Below are 14,136 nucleotides of genomic sequence, written 5' to 3'. Positions count from 1 at the left end.
GGTCTTCCTTCCTTATCTCCTTTCCTTATAAAACTGCTGATCAGTGTGGACCAGGGCTCTCCAACCCTGTTCATGGAGAGCTACTGTCCTGTAGGTTTTCACTCCAACACTAATCTACCACACCTGTTTCTAATCATTTGCGGGTTGACTGGGGTTGTATTGAAAACCTACAGTACTCTAAGAACAGGGCTAGAGAGCCCTGGGGCCTGTTGCACAAAACTAGGATAAGGGATTAAGCCAGGATATCTTGGTGATCCTGGCTCAATTGATCCGTAATCCGGTTGCACTAAAGATGGATAGGGGGCAGGAGGATATGTTATGGTATAAATTACCATGGAGATTTATTCTGTGGAGCTAGCCTGCTCCATACCAGGCTAAATTCCAGGATCTATTTAATCTCATCCCTAATGTCAGTCAGCAGTCACCACAAATGAAAACCAATAGTTATTTCACTGCTCACTATACATTGTTATCACATATAACTAGACCCACTGTTATTTAAACGTTTGTGATCATTAATTTCAATGATTTTGGATAAAAAAATGATTTTTAGATGTTGCTATCATTAGATAATTTACAGTTTCCCATAGACTATAAGGCTATATATAAAATGATAGAATATTAGGGCCACAGAGGGGAAAAAAACACAAGTCATAATATTGTAACCAGTTGTTTTAAAGGAGGACAGTTGTTAAAATGACAGATGTGGGGCATTTCGTGAAATTGTACTTCAGTATGGTTTCATAAACAAAGACATGCTGATGTGCCAGAATATTAAGTATCACATTGTCATAAGTATCAAAACTGTAAAAACAATATGTAGCTTTTCTGCAGAAAGAACCAGCCTCATAAATTTATGACTTTATCCTTTTTCTTCAGTGTGGCCCTAGTACTCTGTCATATAAACAAATACACATTCCATATGAATATAAAAACACAATGTGTAACATTATGTTCCTTTATTGAATAAGGACAAAACAAAGCAGGTAAACCATCAGCTCCTTTCGAAACTGAAGTCACAGTGACTCTACAAGATGGAAAGCACAGAATCCAAGCATATTATACAAAATGATACATACACATTCAAAGGTCTGTATATAACACACCCTGCATGTCTGCACACTAAAATAAATGCAGGACAAATCCATACACATCAACTGAACAGACAAATGAATGGATGCAGTAGCCTCCTGCAGCCTTGTATTACACACAGTATACCGCACAAACATCATAAGAGGCCAAATTCGTCAAAAAACGAACCCAAAAAAACCCAAATTCCTCTGCCACCGCAGGACATATTTAACCAAAATTGAAAGCACACATACTAACTAAAATAATTCAACACATATTGGTCCCTCAGCAGCCGACCACTGTCGTCATCAGGGAAGATTGCCGGATTGTCCCAGTCCATGGCTGGTGGCACTCTGGGGGCCCTCTCCTTCCTCAGGCAGGCCACATTGTGGAGGACAGCACAAGCCACAGTAATATCACATGCCCTAACAGGGCTGACCCTTAATTTGTGAAGGCAGTGAAAGCGTGCCTTCAGGAGGCCAAAGGTCATTTCAACTCTGGCCCTGGTCCTGGCATGGGCATGGTTGTAGGCCTGCTGTGCTTCCTGGGGGTCTGTGAAAGGTGTCAGGAGAAAAGGCTGGCAGCCATATGCCCCCTGTCTCCCAGCAACACACCAGAGAATTCACCTGTCAACACAAAATCTCATCATTACTACCTCATAAACACAGTGATATTCTTGACACAGCCATGATGGTTATAAATAGGGGTTGTGTGGCTTACCTTGTGATAGGCACTGATAGATTTCAGAGGACCGAAAGATTCTGGAGTCATGGACTGAGCCAGGCCATTTTGCCACAACATTGCTGATCACACAGTCAGCATTGCAGACCATCTGAAATCATAAGATGAGGAATATTACACCAATCAATGCACATCACTGGCAATGCAGAGTGTTCGTCAATGGACAATATCAAAAAGTTATGTTCACCTGAACATTAATGCTGTGAAAGGATTTCCTATTCACAAAATCGGCCTCATGGGCACCTGAGGGGGCTTTTATCCTTATGTGTGTGCAGTCCACTGCACCAATGACATTGGGGAAACCTGTCACACAAAGTAATGAGTATCCTACTATGTGTTAACAGTTGTCCTGTAATTTGTAGATCCTCTTACCTGCAATCCTATAGAACTCCTCTTTGATGTCACAGAGTCTTCTGTGGCCAGGGAAGGAGATGAAGACATCTGCTAATGCTTTGATAGCCAGACACACACTCCTTATTGTGCGGCAAATTGTGGCCTTGTTCAGCTGTTCTGCATCCCCCACTGAGTACAGGAAGGCTCCACTAGCAAAAAAGCGCAAGGCCACACAAACCATTTGATCCACACTCAGTGCATGGCTCCGTGCAGTGCGGTGCTTAATCCTGGGACCCAGTAGTCTGCATAGATACCTGATGCCATCTGCAGAAAACCTGTATCTTTCATATAGATGGTCATCAGGGAAGGCCAGTGGGTCCAACCGGTCCCTGAAGACCCTTTCTCGCCTGAAGGCTCTCCTCAGCACAAGTGCTTCTTCATCCACCACATCTCGCACGAATGGGCATGCCATTGTCAGAGCAGAAAGGAACACACAATTTTGGGCCTTCATATAGGCTAGTGGCCACACCTGGTGCTGGGGGGGTGGGCAAAAGAGGGCGATGCCTTATAATGATGACTTGGTTGTACTGATTGCTGGGAAAATAAAAAAAACATTACATTACATTACATTTAAGTCATTTAGCAGACGCTCTTATCCAGAGCGACTTACAAATTGGTGCGTTCACCTTAAGACATCCAGTGGAACAGCCACTTTACAATAGTGCATCTAAATCTTTTAAGGGGGGTGAGAAGGATTACTTTATCCTATCCTAGGTATTCCTGAAAGAGGTGGGGTTTCAGGTGTCTCCGGAAGGTGGTGATTGACTCCGCTGTCCTGGCGTCGTGAGGGAGTTTGTTCCACCATTGGGGGCCAGAGCAGCGAACAGTTTTGACTGGGCTGCGCAGGAACTGTACTTCCTCAGTGGTAGGGAGGCGAGCAGGCCAGAGGTGGATGAACGCAGTGCCCTTGTTTGGGTGTAGGGCCTGATCAGAGCCTGGAGGTACTGAGGTGCTGTTCCCCTCACAGCTCCGTAGGCAAGCACCATGGTCTTGTAGCGGATGCGAGCTTCAACTGGAAGCCAGTGGAGAGCGGAGGAGCGGGGTGACGTGAGAGAACTTGGGAAGGTTGAACACCAGATGGGCTGGGCGTTCTGGATGAGTTGTAGGGTTTAATGGCACAGGCAGGGAGCCCAGCCAACAGCGAGTTGCAGTAATCCAGACGGGAGATGACAAGTGCCTGGATTAGGACCTGCGCTGCTTCCTGTGTGAGGCAGGGTCGTACTCTGCGGATGTTGTAGAGCATGAACCTACAAGAACGGGCCACCGCCTTGATGTTAGTTGAGAACGACAGGGTGTTGTCCAGGATCACGCCAAGGTTCTTAGCGCTCTGGGAGGAGGACACAATGGAGTTGTCAACCGTGATGGCGAGATCATGGAACGGGCAGTCCTTCCCGGGAGGAAGAGCAGCTCCGTCTTGCCGAGGTTCAGCTTGAGGTGGTGATCCGTCATCCACACTGATATGTCTGCCAGACATGCAGAGATGCGATTGCCACCTGGTCATCAGAAGGGGAAAGGAGAAGATTAATTGTGTGTCGTCTGCATAGCAATGATAGGAGAGACCATGTGAGGTTATGACAGAGCCAAGTGACTTGGTGTATAGCGAGAATAGGAGAGGGCCTAGAACAGAGCCCTGGGGGACGCCAGTGGTGAGAGCGCGTGGTGAGGAGACAGATTCTCGCCACGCCACCTGGTAGGAGCGACCTGTCAGGTAGGACGCAATCCAAGCGTGGGCCGCGCCGGAGATGCCCAACTCGGAGAGGGTGGAGAGGAACCTTAGAAAGATGCCACCGTCCTATGTGCTCACAATAAGAGCTCATATGTCATGGCTCACTTGACTTTACGAGAATATACCTAATTTTTATTTTGAGCTGTGTCATCTTCTTGGAGCTGGGGAGGAAAGAAAAATAATGATTAATACATTTGTGTTACAGTTAGCATACAGTGTACATTGAAGGCATATCTCACCTCCCTCTCAAGTTTTTTTATTTCAAGGTCCAGTTTCCTAATTGTCCTCTTTTTTATTTCGGACTCCAGTGCAAAATTTTCCATCTTTTTCTTCTTGTCCTGAATGTCTGCCAGTTCTATTTGGCGCCGGAGGTGGTTGCCATACAACTTTCTGATAGCTTGTGAGCTCTGTGAACACAATACAATTAGCACAGCTGGAATTTGGCAGGATGTGGTGTCCTTTTATTAATACGCACTATGTTGCCAGGCTGGTTTTCCCACTGTATAGCATTTGGGTCCTGTAAAAGAAATTAGATTTTTTGATTTTGATGAGGACTCCTCACCATTGTAGAGTAAATAGTACTTTCACAGTCTTAACATGATACCTCATGCCTTCTGGAATCCAGAGAGATGGTCTCCTCCTCATCATCGTCTCCATCATGTGCTGTTGCTGCTGCACTGGGGCCTTCACCCTATCACATTTAATCGGATTCATATTGAAGCTAGTAGACAAGACATGCCAGGCCTACAGTATGCCTTTGATGGAGTACTCACTGGATCAGCATCGTCTGGTGCTTGTGCTGGTGGCTCTAACAGGAACACAGTGCTGCCAGGCACTGCAAGGCAATAGGTAAACCAAAGTCAGACAGTCCAAATTGATTCAATATGAATGTGGTTGTATCTCATGTAGAGATGGAAGGACATACCTTGAATGAAGCGGGTGGCATCTTGGGAGGAACCTATGCTCGTCTCTTTCCCCCCAGGGATCCCCTCTAAGACGGGCCTGCCTTTATTTAGCTCCAAGGCCATGTCCTCTGCTGGGGTAAGGTCAGCCTTTGGTGACCCACCACCCGTGCCTTGTCTGTGGGTATTATTTTTCACTGCTAAAACAGTACAGACAATGTGTGAGCAGGCACCTTCTGGGTACAATATATGCTTGTGCTTTGTTAAATATTAGTCAGGGACCATACCATTCTGCAGAATGTTCTTGTATTTGATTTTGACCTGCTGCCATGTCCGTTTTGGCCCGTTCATGTTTAATCTACACACACACACACACACATTTAATGGAGTCACACTGCAAAAAATTACTTGGTATTTTTGTCTTCAGTAAAAATATAAAAAAATTATCATAGCTTTATACAGTGTGATGGAGTTACTTTACACAATTTCACTCATATCTGCAGTGCATTTCAATTAAAAATTTAACCGTTTCATAATTACAGTACAACTGTATTTTTGGAGATGTGAATTAAATATTTGAATTGTAATTGTGATGTTTCAGCGGAGCGGTGAGTGTGTAATTGTGCACTACTTACGCATTCAGGCGGTCTGCAATACTTTGCCACGCTTTTTCTCTTTGCTTTATCACTGTGGCGGTGTTGCCTTTCTTCTTAATTATATCTTTTACCTCCTCGTATGCCTCCATGAGGATTTGTGCTTCCGACGGGGAAAAGTACGCGGCTCTAGTTGCCATGGTAAATCAGTTAATCTGTGATCTGTGGCGGGGTCTATTTGAGTGAGCCGTGAGCGCGCACCTATCCAGGATTGGTTTCACCTGGCTTAATGAATCCGTGTCTGCTCATCCTGGCTTGGTCTTTGTGCAACCAATTAAGCCTGGACGCACATGTTTTGGCTTCATTGCGCTCAGCTGAGTCATTTATCCCGGATGTCTTAATTCTACTTTTGTGCAACAGGCCCCTGGTGTCACGTTCTGACCTTTATTTTCCTTTGTTTTGTCTTTATTTAGTATGGGTAGGGCGCGAGTTGGGGTGGGCAGTCTATGTGTGTTTTTCTATGTTGGGGTTTTGAGTTCAGCCTAGTATGGTTCTCAATCAGAGGCAGGTGTCGTTAGTTGTCTCTGATTGAGAATCATACTTAGGTAGCCTGGGTTTCACTTTTGAGTGGAGGGTGTTTGTTTCCGTGTGAGTGTTTGTTGCCACATGGTACTGTTTCGCTCATGTTCACGGTTATTGTTTGTTCCAAAACTGTCACTTGAACTGAGACTAAGCAATGTGATGTGACTATGAGCTGCAGTGAATCCAAAGATATTGCAGAGAAAGTTTGAGACGAGGCTGAACTCTTCAGCATACTTATAAGGGCCTGTGCATGTGTTTAGGAGTTCTTTCCCCTCTCGTATAACGTACTAGCTGTGTGAAAAGAAGTGCTGGCGAGTCTAGCCTCCTGCTTCATCCTCTTTGTTTGTGTTAAAAGTTGCATTGCTTCTTGTGGTAATGCCATATCACTGAGTCTACCTTTAACTTCAAGTGCTATATGCTGGTTAATATTTACAGGAGGTTGGTGAGGACAGCTCATAATAATGACTGAAATGGAGTAAATGGAATGGTGTCATGGAAACCATGTGTTTGATGTGTTTGATACCATTCCAGCCATTAGTATGAACCCGTCCTCCCCAAATGAGGTACCAGCAGCCACCTGTGCTGGATATCTATCATAAAACTTTATCTTAGCAAATCTGTTGTATTCAAAGGAGAGAAGGTGAAGAAAATAAGTCATTGAAACCTAACCACAGCAGTTGGCATGTTTGCGGTGGGTGGTGGTGGTGGCGTTGCAGTAAAGATGGGTTCAAGCCAGTGTAACCTTGGAGAAACAAATATTCAAGATCAATACCGGCCTTATTCCGAGCATCTAAATGTTTGAAGCTCTGGAAGCACCTTCTCCCTCATTAGCCTTGTGTAGAAGAATGGTTAGTTGATTAATGGATGTTGGGTGAAGGGACATTTAAAAGACTACACAATGTCTCTGCATCCCAAATGGCACCGTATACCCTATATAGTGCACTAGATTTGACCAGGGTCCATAGGGCTCTGGTGAAAAGTAGTGCACTATATAGGGAATAGGGTGCCATTTGGGATTAAGCCCATCACTTCGGCTTTCAAATGTCATGTAATCATAGTAGGGGAGAGTGGTTTGCCACCAAGTGCTAAGTGATGTTGCCGATAATAAATTGCAGTGGAAATATAATATATGGTGAGTATGATTCTTTGTTCGGAGCTGCGTACACCAACTCGGCACAATTAAAGTTATTCATCTCCCCGGATTTTTTTTCATCAATTATATTGTGATACACTTAATGTCCGTAAAGGGATGATATATGATTGGTCTAATTATTTCTTATTTACCATGCTTTCTAAAGCATATCAATTATGTTAATACCATGTAATTAAAACACGTTAGCGCACTACAAGTTGCTGGCTGTATTACTGACTATGAAAATTATTTTAATTAAATAGCCAATTATAGAAAAATCCTAACCATGAGAATTGACATTTAAATTAATTTAATTTAAATTGCTTTTCAACATTGTTTTATCAACGCTTTATGGGGTGAATAAATTATTACATCAAACAATATACAGTGTCATTGATCATGCAGAAGTCTTGTCTCATATCTATACATATTTAAATACTTGGCTGATGCCATGCCATACATCAGTTTTGGGGTGATTACAGTTGGACAGTACTCATTTGTTAGCAACACTCTCATTTTGTCGACTTTCATGTACTTGTTGAAACTCAACAGAGTATGTAGAGACTGGAATCCAACTACACACCATGACAGTTGTCAAGAGTTGATCATTTTCTACCTGCTAGTTGTGGAAGGGAGGAATTACATCCTTGACATAATATTATGCTTTCAACAATCAATTACTGTAATTTAATGCTGACAAAAACAGTTCCCATCTTCGTTCAGCCTAGAAAACACTACTTGCCAAAGAGACTCATGATAAACTGGCACTTATAATACATAAGAAGGAAATTCATTGTTGTTGTTCAACATAAGGGAGAAAGAAATATGTTGTGTGTTTTTTCTGCCAATATGCACTCATACATTTCAAGATCCTGTACAACTTTTCAAGGCATGAAGAAAATATACAGAGAAACCATGTTTTCTACAAGTGGTAAATTCTCTATTTGAGCTATTGTGGCAGCTTGTAAGGTATGATGAGGCTACACACACTAACACCACAGTACATACTTCATCTGGACAGCTGCATTGGATTGAGAGTAACAGTAGGTATCACACAATACATATATAACAGTATGTATCACAGTATATATATATATACATATATATAACTAACTGGGGTCAGATTTATAAGGAAGAGCCCACCCAGTGTGTTAAAGGACCTTTGAATCAAAAAAATCACAAGCATCCTGTGGTGCTTTTAAAGGTTTTAAATGTATTTAATTTCATATTTTCCACCCTATTTTTTCTCCTCTTCAAGAACGCTAATGGGAGTCATTTTTCAGATATTACAAGCGCAATGATTTGCAGTTAACCCATGCAAACATGAAAAATAGTGGGCAAACTGTTGTGACATTCATTGTATATAATGAAATCTTAATATGGTGCATATTTAAGCAAAAGGTTAGCAACATAAAGGGCAAATGGATTGCCTGGCGATGAATTTTAAGTAGCTATTGATTTTACACTACAAGCCACCTCTTTCTCTGAATGATAATTTTGAAATGGCACAAAGCTTAACACTGATCTGACTCACCACAAGGATGCACTTGGTTTTCATTCAGAGTATGTTTAATAAACTATTTACACATGTCCTATAAATGATCTATTAATGGCTCATGAATTAAAGTTATTCATGTGTTATCGCAATTTGTGTAGATGAGTATCAGTGCAGTTTGCTTATGATATTATTGTTACAAAATGTCATTAAATCAAAATACATACAAATACGCTAATGGTTTTTGGTTGCCCCAGTGGAACACATTCATTAGACAATATGCTGCCTGGCTATTTTATTAAAGTTATGGATATAAGGCTTGGAAATCAAGTTGGCTCTACCTTAATACGAATACCAACATACAAAAGGAGAAAATTGGTGTAGCTAGTGTTAACTCCTGATTATTTAATAATAAATAAATATAGTTTTTGTAAATCATTAACACTAGAGATTTGTTATTATATAATGTCTAACTTTTAAGTGTACAGCTCTGCTCTCCATCTCTGTCTTACAGTTAAGTGTGACACACATTGGCCTGACTTTAACACATACAACCCTGTAAGAAAAACAACAATTTAATCATCACACTTGTGTCTGCTCTTCAGAGCATTAATATGATTTATTATTTTAAACTTTTATCCCATTCGTCACATTACACTTATGCGACACCTGATTCCCAGCATGCATTACTAGCTTCCAGAAGCACCTCTTTAAGAGGTGTTGAGTTTAGGGAAGTGAATGCATGGGAAGCAATCCATTTTATCAGTCAATTTCACACTTCACCTGTCACAGAGTACTCACTTATGACAACCGTCTTCATATCCAATGAGTACCTAGGCCTATGTGTATCTAGAAAGCTGGTGCAGAATTTAATTGAGATAATGGCACTAAACAGTTTGCAAATATAACCCAATCTAAAAAGTGTGGTATGTTTTTACTGACTTAATTTTGTTATGTGTTAAAATCAAAGTAGTAGAATTTTTTTACATTTTCAAATTGAACCTTTATTTAACCAAGCAAGTCAGTTAAAAACAAATTCTTATTTACAATGCCGGCCTACACCGGCCAAACCCGGACGACGCTGGGCCAATTATGCGCCACCCTATGGTTACCCGGCCGGTTGTGATACAGCTTGGATTTGAACCAGGGTGTCTGTAGTGACGCCTCTAGCACTGAGATGCAGTGCCTTAGACCGCTGCACTATAAATACAATTTGATTAGATTTAGTCCTGTTCTTTAACTTTAATTTTCGGTTGAGATGGAGATGTGAATCCAACATATTATTTATTAATTTGTAGACAAACTGGAATTAAAGCCAGACTCAGTCAGTGGCACAGATGGAACTATCCAAGCAGAAGATACATCTCCTTCAAATTTTGATACAGTATTTGATTGTGCTGACAACCAAACACAATTCAATAGCACTAAATATCATTACATTTGAAATCAACCAGAACTTGAAACCCTAGGCCTTTTTAATAGGTCTATTTTAGTTGAATTCTGTGTTGAACTCAAACATTTCCTGTTGATGACTTTGCAAATGCTTTCAGAAAGTATTCACACCTCTTGACTTGTTCCACATTTTGTTGTGTTACAAAGTGGGATTCAAATGGATGTCAATGTCATTTTTTGGTAAACGATCTACACAAAATACTCTGTAATGTCAGAGGAAGAAAAATTTGAACATTTATTAAGTATTATTGAAAAATTAAAAATGAATAGATATTGATTAGATCAGTATTCAACACCCCCTCGAGACAATATACTTTAGAATCACCTTTGGCAGCTATTACAGCTGTGAGTCTTTCTGGGTAAGTCTCTAAGAGCTGTCACACCTGGATTGTACAATATTTCCCCATTATTCATTATTCTCTAACCACTATTATTGAACATTGAATGAATCCATGCAACTTATGTGATTTTAAGCACATTTTTACACCTAAAATTATTTCGGCTTGCTATAACAAAGCGATTGAATACTTATTGTGACTTATCAGTGACACCAAATCTCAATTGAATCCATTTTAAATGAAGGCTGTAACACAACAATGTGTAAAAAGTAAAGCGGTGTGAATCACTTCTTAAGACACTGTAGTCCTAAATAACATCATTGATGATTGATAAAGTAAGGTCACATTTAATTTGCTCTGCTAAACATACCCTTTGGAAAGACAACAGGGAATCTATTTCATTTTTAAGTGGAGCTCTCGCAACAATCCTTCTCACGATATCACATCGGTAATAGTCAGTGGCAATTATCATAGCTAAGCAGGGCTGGGCTTGGTTAAACCTGGGATGGGAGAACAAATGGTAGCTGTAGTTTCATTCTCAAGTAGGTGCTGATGTTGTTTTAAAGGTACAAATTCAACATATTTTATGTTGGTTACCATGATGACATCTCAGGCACATGCACAGATAGGGCTCTACCTGGGCAAAGCACATGCCCCTTCGCCCTTCTAGCCTCTAAGTGCCTTTTTGTATGGTGGTATAATTCCTCCATAAATATTTTGGGGGTATTTGTACATATTCTGTATTTGTTGTTCGGAACCCACTCCCCGCAAGTTGTCATCAAGTTTTCCACCGCCCACCCCCGTGCGATTTTCCCAGTCTGCCCTGTATGGAGTTTGGTTAGTGCTGGTATCCAAACATGCATGGCTTGAGAGATGCGGTCACCGGTCAAGTGTGTGTAGCTACCTACCAGGGCTGTAACCATGGTGTAACCAAGGATTTTTACGCACTACCCACGTCAGCACTCGGCGGTCCAGTTCTTGTGTGGCCTACCATTTCGCGACTGAGCCGTTGTTGCTCCTAGATGTTTCCATTTCACAATAACAGCACTTACAATTGACCGGGGCAGCTCTAGCAGAGCAGACATTTGACGAACTGACTTGGAAATGTGGCATTGTCACGCCTACTCCTGCTCCGTTCGATCGATGACCTTCTACTTAACACCGGTCCTGGCAACTCACATTGCGCACACCTGGACCTCATCACCACCCTGATTTCTCTCCCTTTATTTAGCCCTCAGTAGCCTGTCTTCAGGCAGTATTGTGTTTATGTTCAGTAATCTACTCCTGTTTCGATAATCGTCATGTTTCTTATTATTAAACTCACCTTCTGCACCTGCTTCCCTGCGTATACCTTACAGGCATCCTATTACGGTGCCACGTTGAAAGTCACTGAGCTCTTTAGTGTGGGCCAGTCTATTGCCAATGTTGTCTATAGAGATTGCATGCCTGCGTGCTCAATTTTATACACCTGTCAGCAATGGGTGTGGCTGCAATACCCGAATCCACTAATTTGAAGGGGTGTCCACGTACTTTTGACCATGTAGTATATTTACCAGTTGTAAACTCATTCGCTCAGTCGGTTTTTGTTCGTTTGGGGGATGCCTGTAGACACAGCAGGAGTCGCGGGATGGTTTTAAAATGGCCTTTTATCCACCCTAGCTAGGTTTCCATCCAATTGGAAAAATATTTTCATGCAACTATTCTAAAATCTGCATAAAGAAAATCTGAGTATTTTCCCACCAGTGTTTCCACCAGGTTTCCACCAAACAGACTTGTTGCGGATAAAAAACAGTGATTGATGACATAGCGCACACAAAATGTACTTTTTCGATCACATACCGAATAAAAATCTAAAGTTCAATTGCATTTTCAACTCTACCGATTAAATAGCAAATGTGCCTGATTTGGTCTTGGCATGTGTCCTCTAGCCAACAGCTTGCAGATACAGTGCAGGTAGGCTAGTCTAGGCTACATGATGGATAAGAGCAAGAATATTTTTTGTTGTCAAATGGCAGTCACGCATCGATCATCATGTCACCAGAATAAGATCCCTGATATTTATTCAATAGGAGTACTTTCACCACCCTGTGAAGTTAATCATAACTTAAATATATTTCATCAGTAGCCTAATGAACTGCATGGTTTGTCAAACTGTAGTGGGAGGACCCATAGCCGCGGGAAGTAGGGGTGCTGCAGCAACCCCAAAAAGATCACAAAAGTAGTGCACTACACTAGAACCAAAAAGGGTTCTTTGGCTGTCCCCATAGGAGAACCATTTGAAGAACCCCTTTTGGTTCCTGGTAGAACCTGTTTGGGTTCCATGTGGAAAGAGAGTTCTACATGGAACCAAAAAGGGTTCTCCTATGGGGACAGCCGCGGATTCCTTGTGTAACCCTTTTCCCTAAGAGTCTAATCCTGTATTAGCGGACCGATATAGCCGTCTGTAGAAAACGGATATAGCGTCTCATAAAAACTGTGGATAGAAACGTGGTTACTGTAAGCAGTGTCTCTATTGCATAGTTGCGAGCTTGGGTAGTTTGTTTCACGTCTCAGGCCCTCAACCTGTGTCACATGAGGGCGGAGTTAGCCTTTTGAGAGAATAGTGAAATTGCTGCTAAAAAAGCAAATCCATGAGGCAAATCCAGGGGACACAGGCAAACGTAGCGATCAAACTACTGTTCAGGATGCCACGCGTTTGCAACTCAGTCAGATCAAGAATGGTCCGTGCTATCTGGGAACCGTGGGACGTCCCTATCCCATTTAAGTTGACATTTAAAGCAGTTATTCTAAAGGTTAAGGTTAGATAAGGGTTAGGGTTTAGGGAAGGGACATCCCAAGGATCCCGGATAGCACTGATGATCAAGAAAATAAGCATTCTGAGCATTGATCAATGCTGGGAGCAATATTTAGACATCGACCCATAATTGATTTTCTTTATTGTGTACAAAATATGTTTTTGTTATTTATTTCGTTGAAAATGTGAAAAAATGACTAAGGTCCAGACATCAGTGTCCTCATATGTAGTTATGGCCATGCTAGCTACCTAGTTTAAATATCAACAGTACTGCCACAGCAGCATAACATTTAATAACACTTGATTTAGCCTACATCATCATCAATATTAGGTCTGGTTGGCTGATGTACGCAGCAGAGGCAAAAAGACAGAGTTCAATCAAAATCAGTAAAAGAAATTGAGCTAGCTAACTAGCAGATTTACATAAATCATCAACATCAATGATCAGCTGATAGCCCCCCCCCCTTTTCCCAATGTCAATCATGTCTTTAGGAGGCACTGTAACTAGCTTACTTACAATTTGTGATGATGCGTGAGTGTGTTGTTGCAGAAATAATAGGACTATGCAATTTGTTGCTAGAGGCATTTGGTATGCTATGATTTTTTTTTTTTTTTTCAAGAGGGGAGGGTGCCCTTTTTTTCATTTTGAGCACCTGCCCCCTGAGAGGTCTGTGCACCGCCCTGCGTAATCCTTTGATTGAAAATCACCCTCAAAACAACGTTGATTACTTTTTCAAATCCAATGCATTTTCCACGTAACGTACATTCCACGTCACAATACGTTGACAAATGATGTTGAAACAACGTTGATTCGAGCAGTTTGTGCCCAGTGTTGTCTGTCTGTTCTTCAAGGGTTTCCACTGTCCCCTAGCTCCTCCCTCTCTGTACCTTGTGACAACAACAACTCATCCATAGAG

The 14,136-nt window shown here is 41.7% G+C and overlaps 1 protein-coding gene across 3 annotated transcripts; it reads right to left on the bottom strand.

Moving 5' to 3' along the window:
* Nucleotides 1-923: 923 nt before the first annotated feature.
* Nucleotides 924-5,832, bottom strand: LOC135574723 (putative nuclease HARBI1). Of its 3 annotated transcripts, XM_065026618.1 has the most exons (10): nucleotides 5,121-5,832; nucleotides 4,857-5,033; nucleotides 4,705-4,766; nucleotides 4,536-4,622; nucleotides 4,407-4,448; nucleotides 4,171-4,338; nucleotides 4,057-4,092; nucleotides 2,185-2,739; nucleotides 1,792-1,903; nucleotides 924-1,697 (listed from the first exon to the last, which is right to left on the bottom strand). In XM_065026618.1, the coding sequence occupies exons 1-7, from the start codon at nucleotides 5,182-5,184 to the stop codon at nucleotides 4,057-4,059; spliced, it is 636 nt and encodes a 211-aa protein (XP_064882690.1). In that variant the 5' UTR covers nucleotides 5,185-5,832; the 3' UTR covers nucleotides 924-1,697; nucleotides 1,792-1,903; nucleotides 2,185-2,739. The 3 variants fall into 3 exon arrangements, with proteins under 3 accessions (XP_064882690.1, XP_064882630.1, XP_064882654.1); XM_065026582.1 differs by lacking the exons at nucleotides 924-1,697; nucleotides 1,792-1,903; nucleotides 2,185-2,739; nucleotides 4,057-4,092 and having other exon boundaries at nucleotides 4,101-4,338; XM_065026558.1 differs by lacking the exons at nucleotides 4,057-4,092; nucleotides 4,171-4,338; nucleotides 4,407-4,448; ... (2 more) ...; nucleotides 4,857-5,033; nucleotides 5,121-5,832 and adding an exon at nucleotides 2,000-2,115 and having other exon boundaries at nucleotides 2,185-2,756.
* Nucleotides 5,833-14,136: the final 8,304 nt, after the last annotated feature.

This window comes from Oncorhynchus nerka, linkage group LG1, assembly GCF_034236695.1.
Source record: "Oncorhynchus nerka isolate Pitt River linkage group LG1, Oner_Uvic_2.0, whole genome shotgun sequence".
NCBI classification, from domain to species: domain Eukaryota; kingdom Metazoa; phylum Chordata; class Actinopteri; order Salmoniformes; family Salmonidae; genus Oncorhynchus; species Oncorhynchus nerka.
This window is presented reverse-complemented; position numbering and strand designations above follow the sequence as displayed.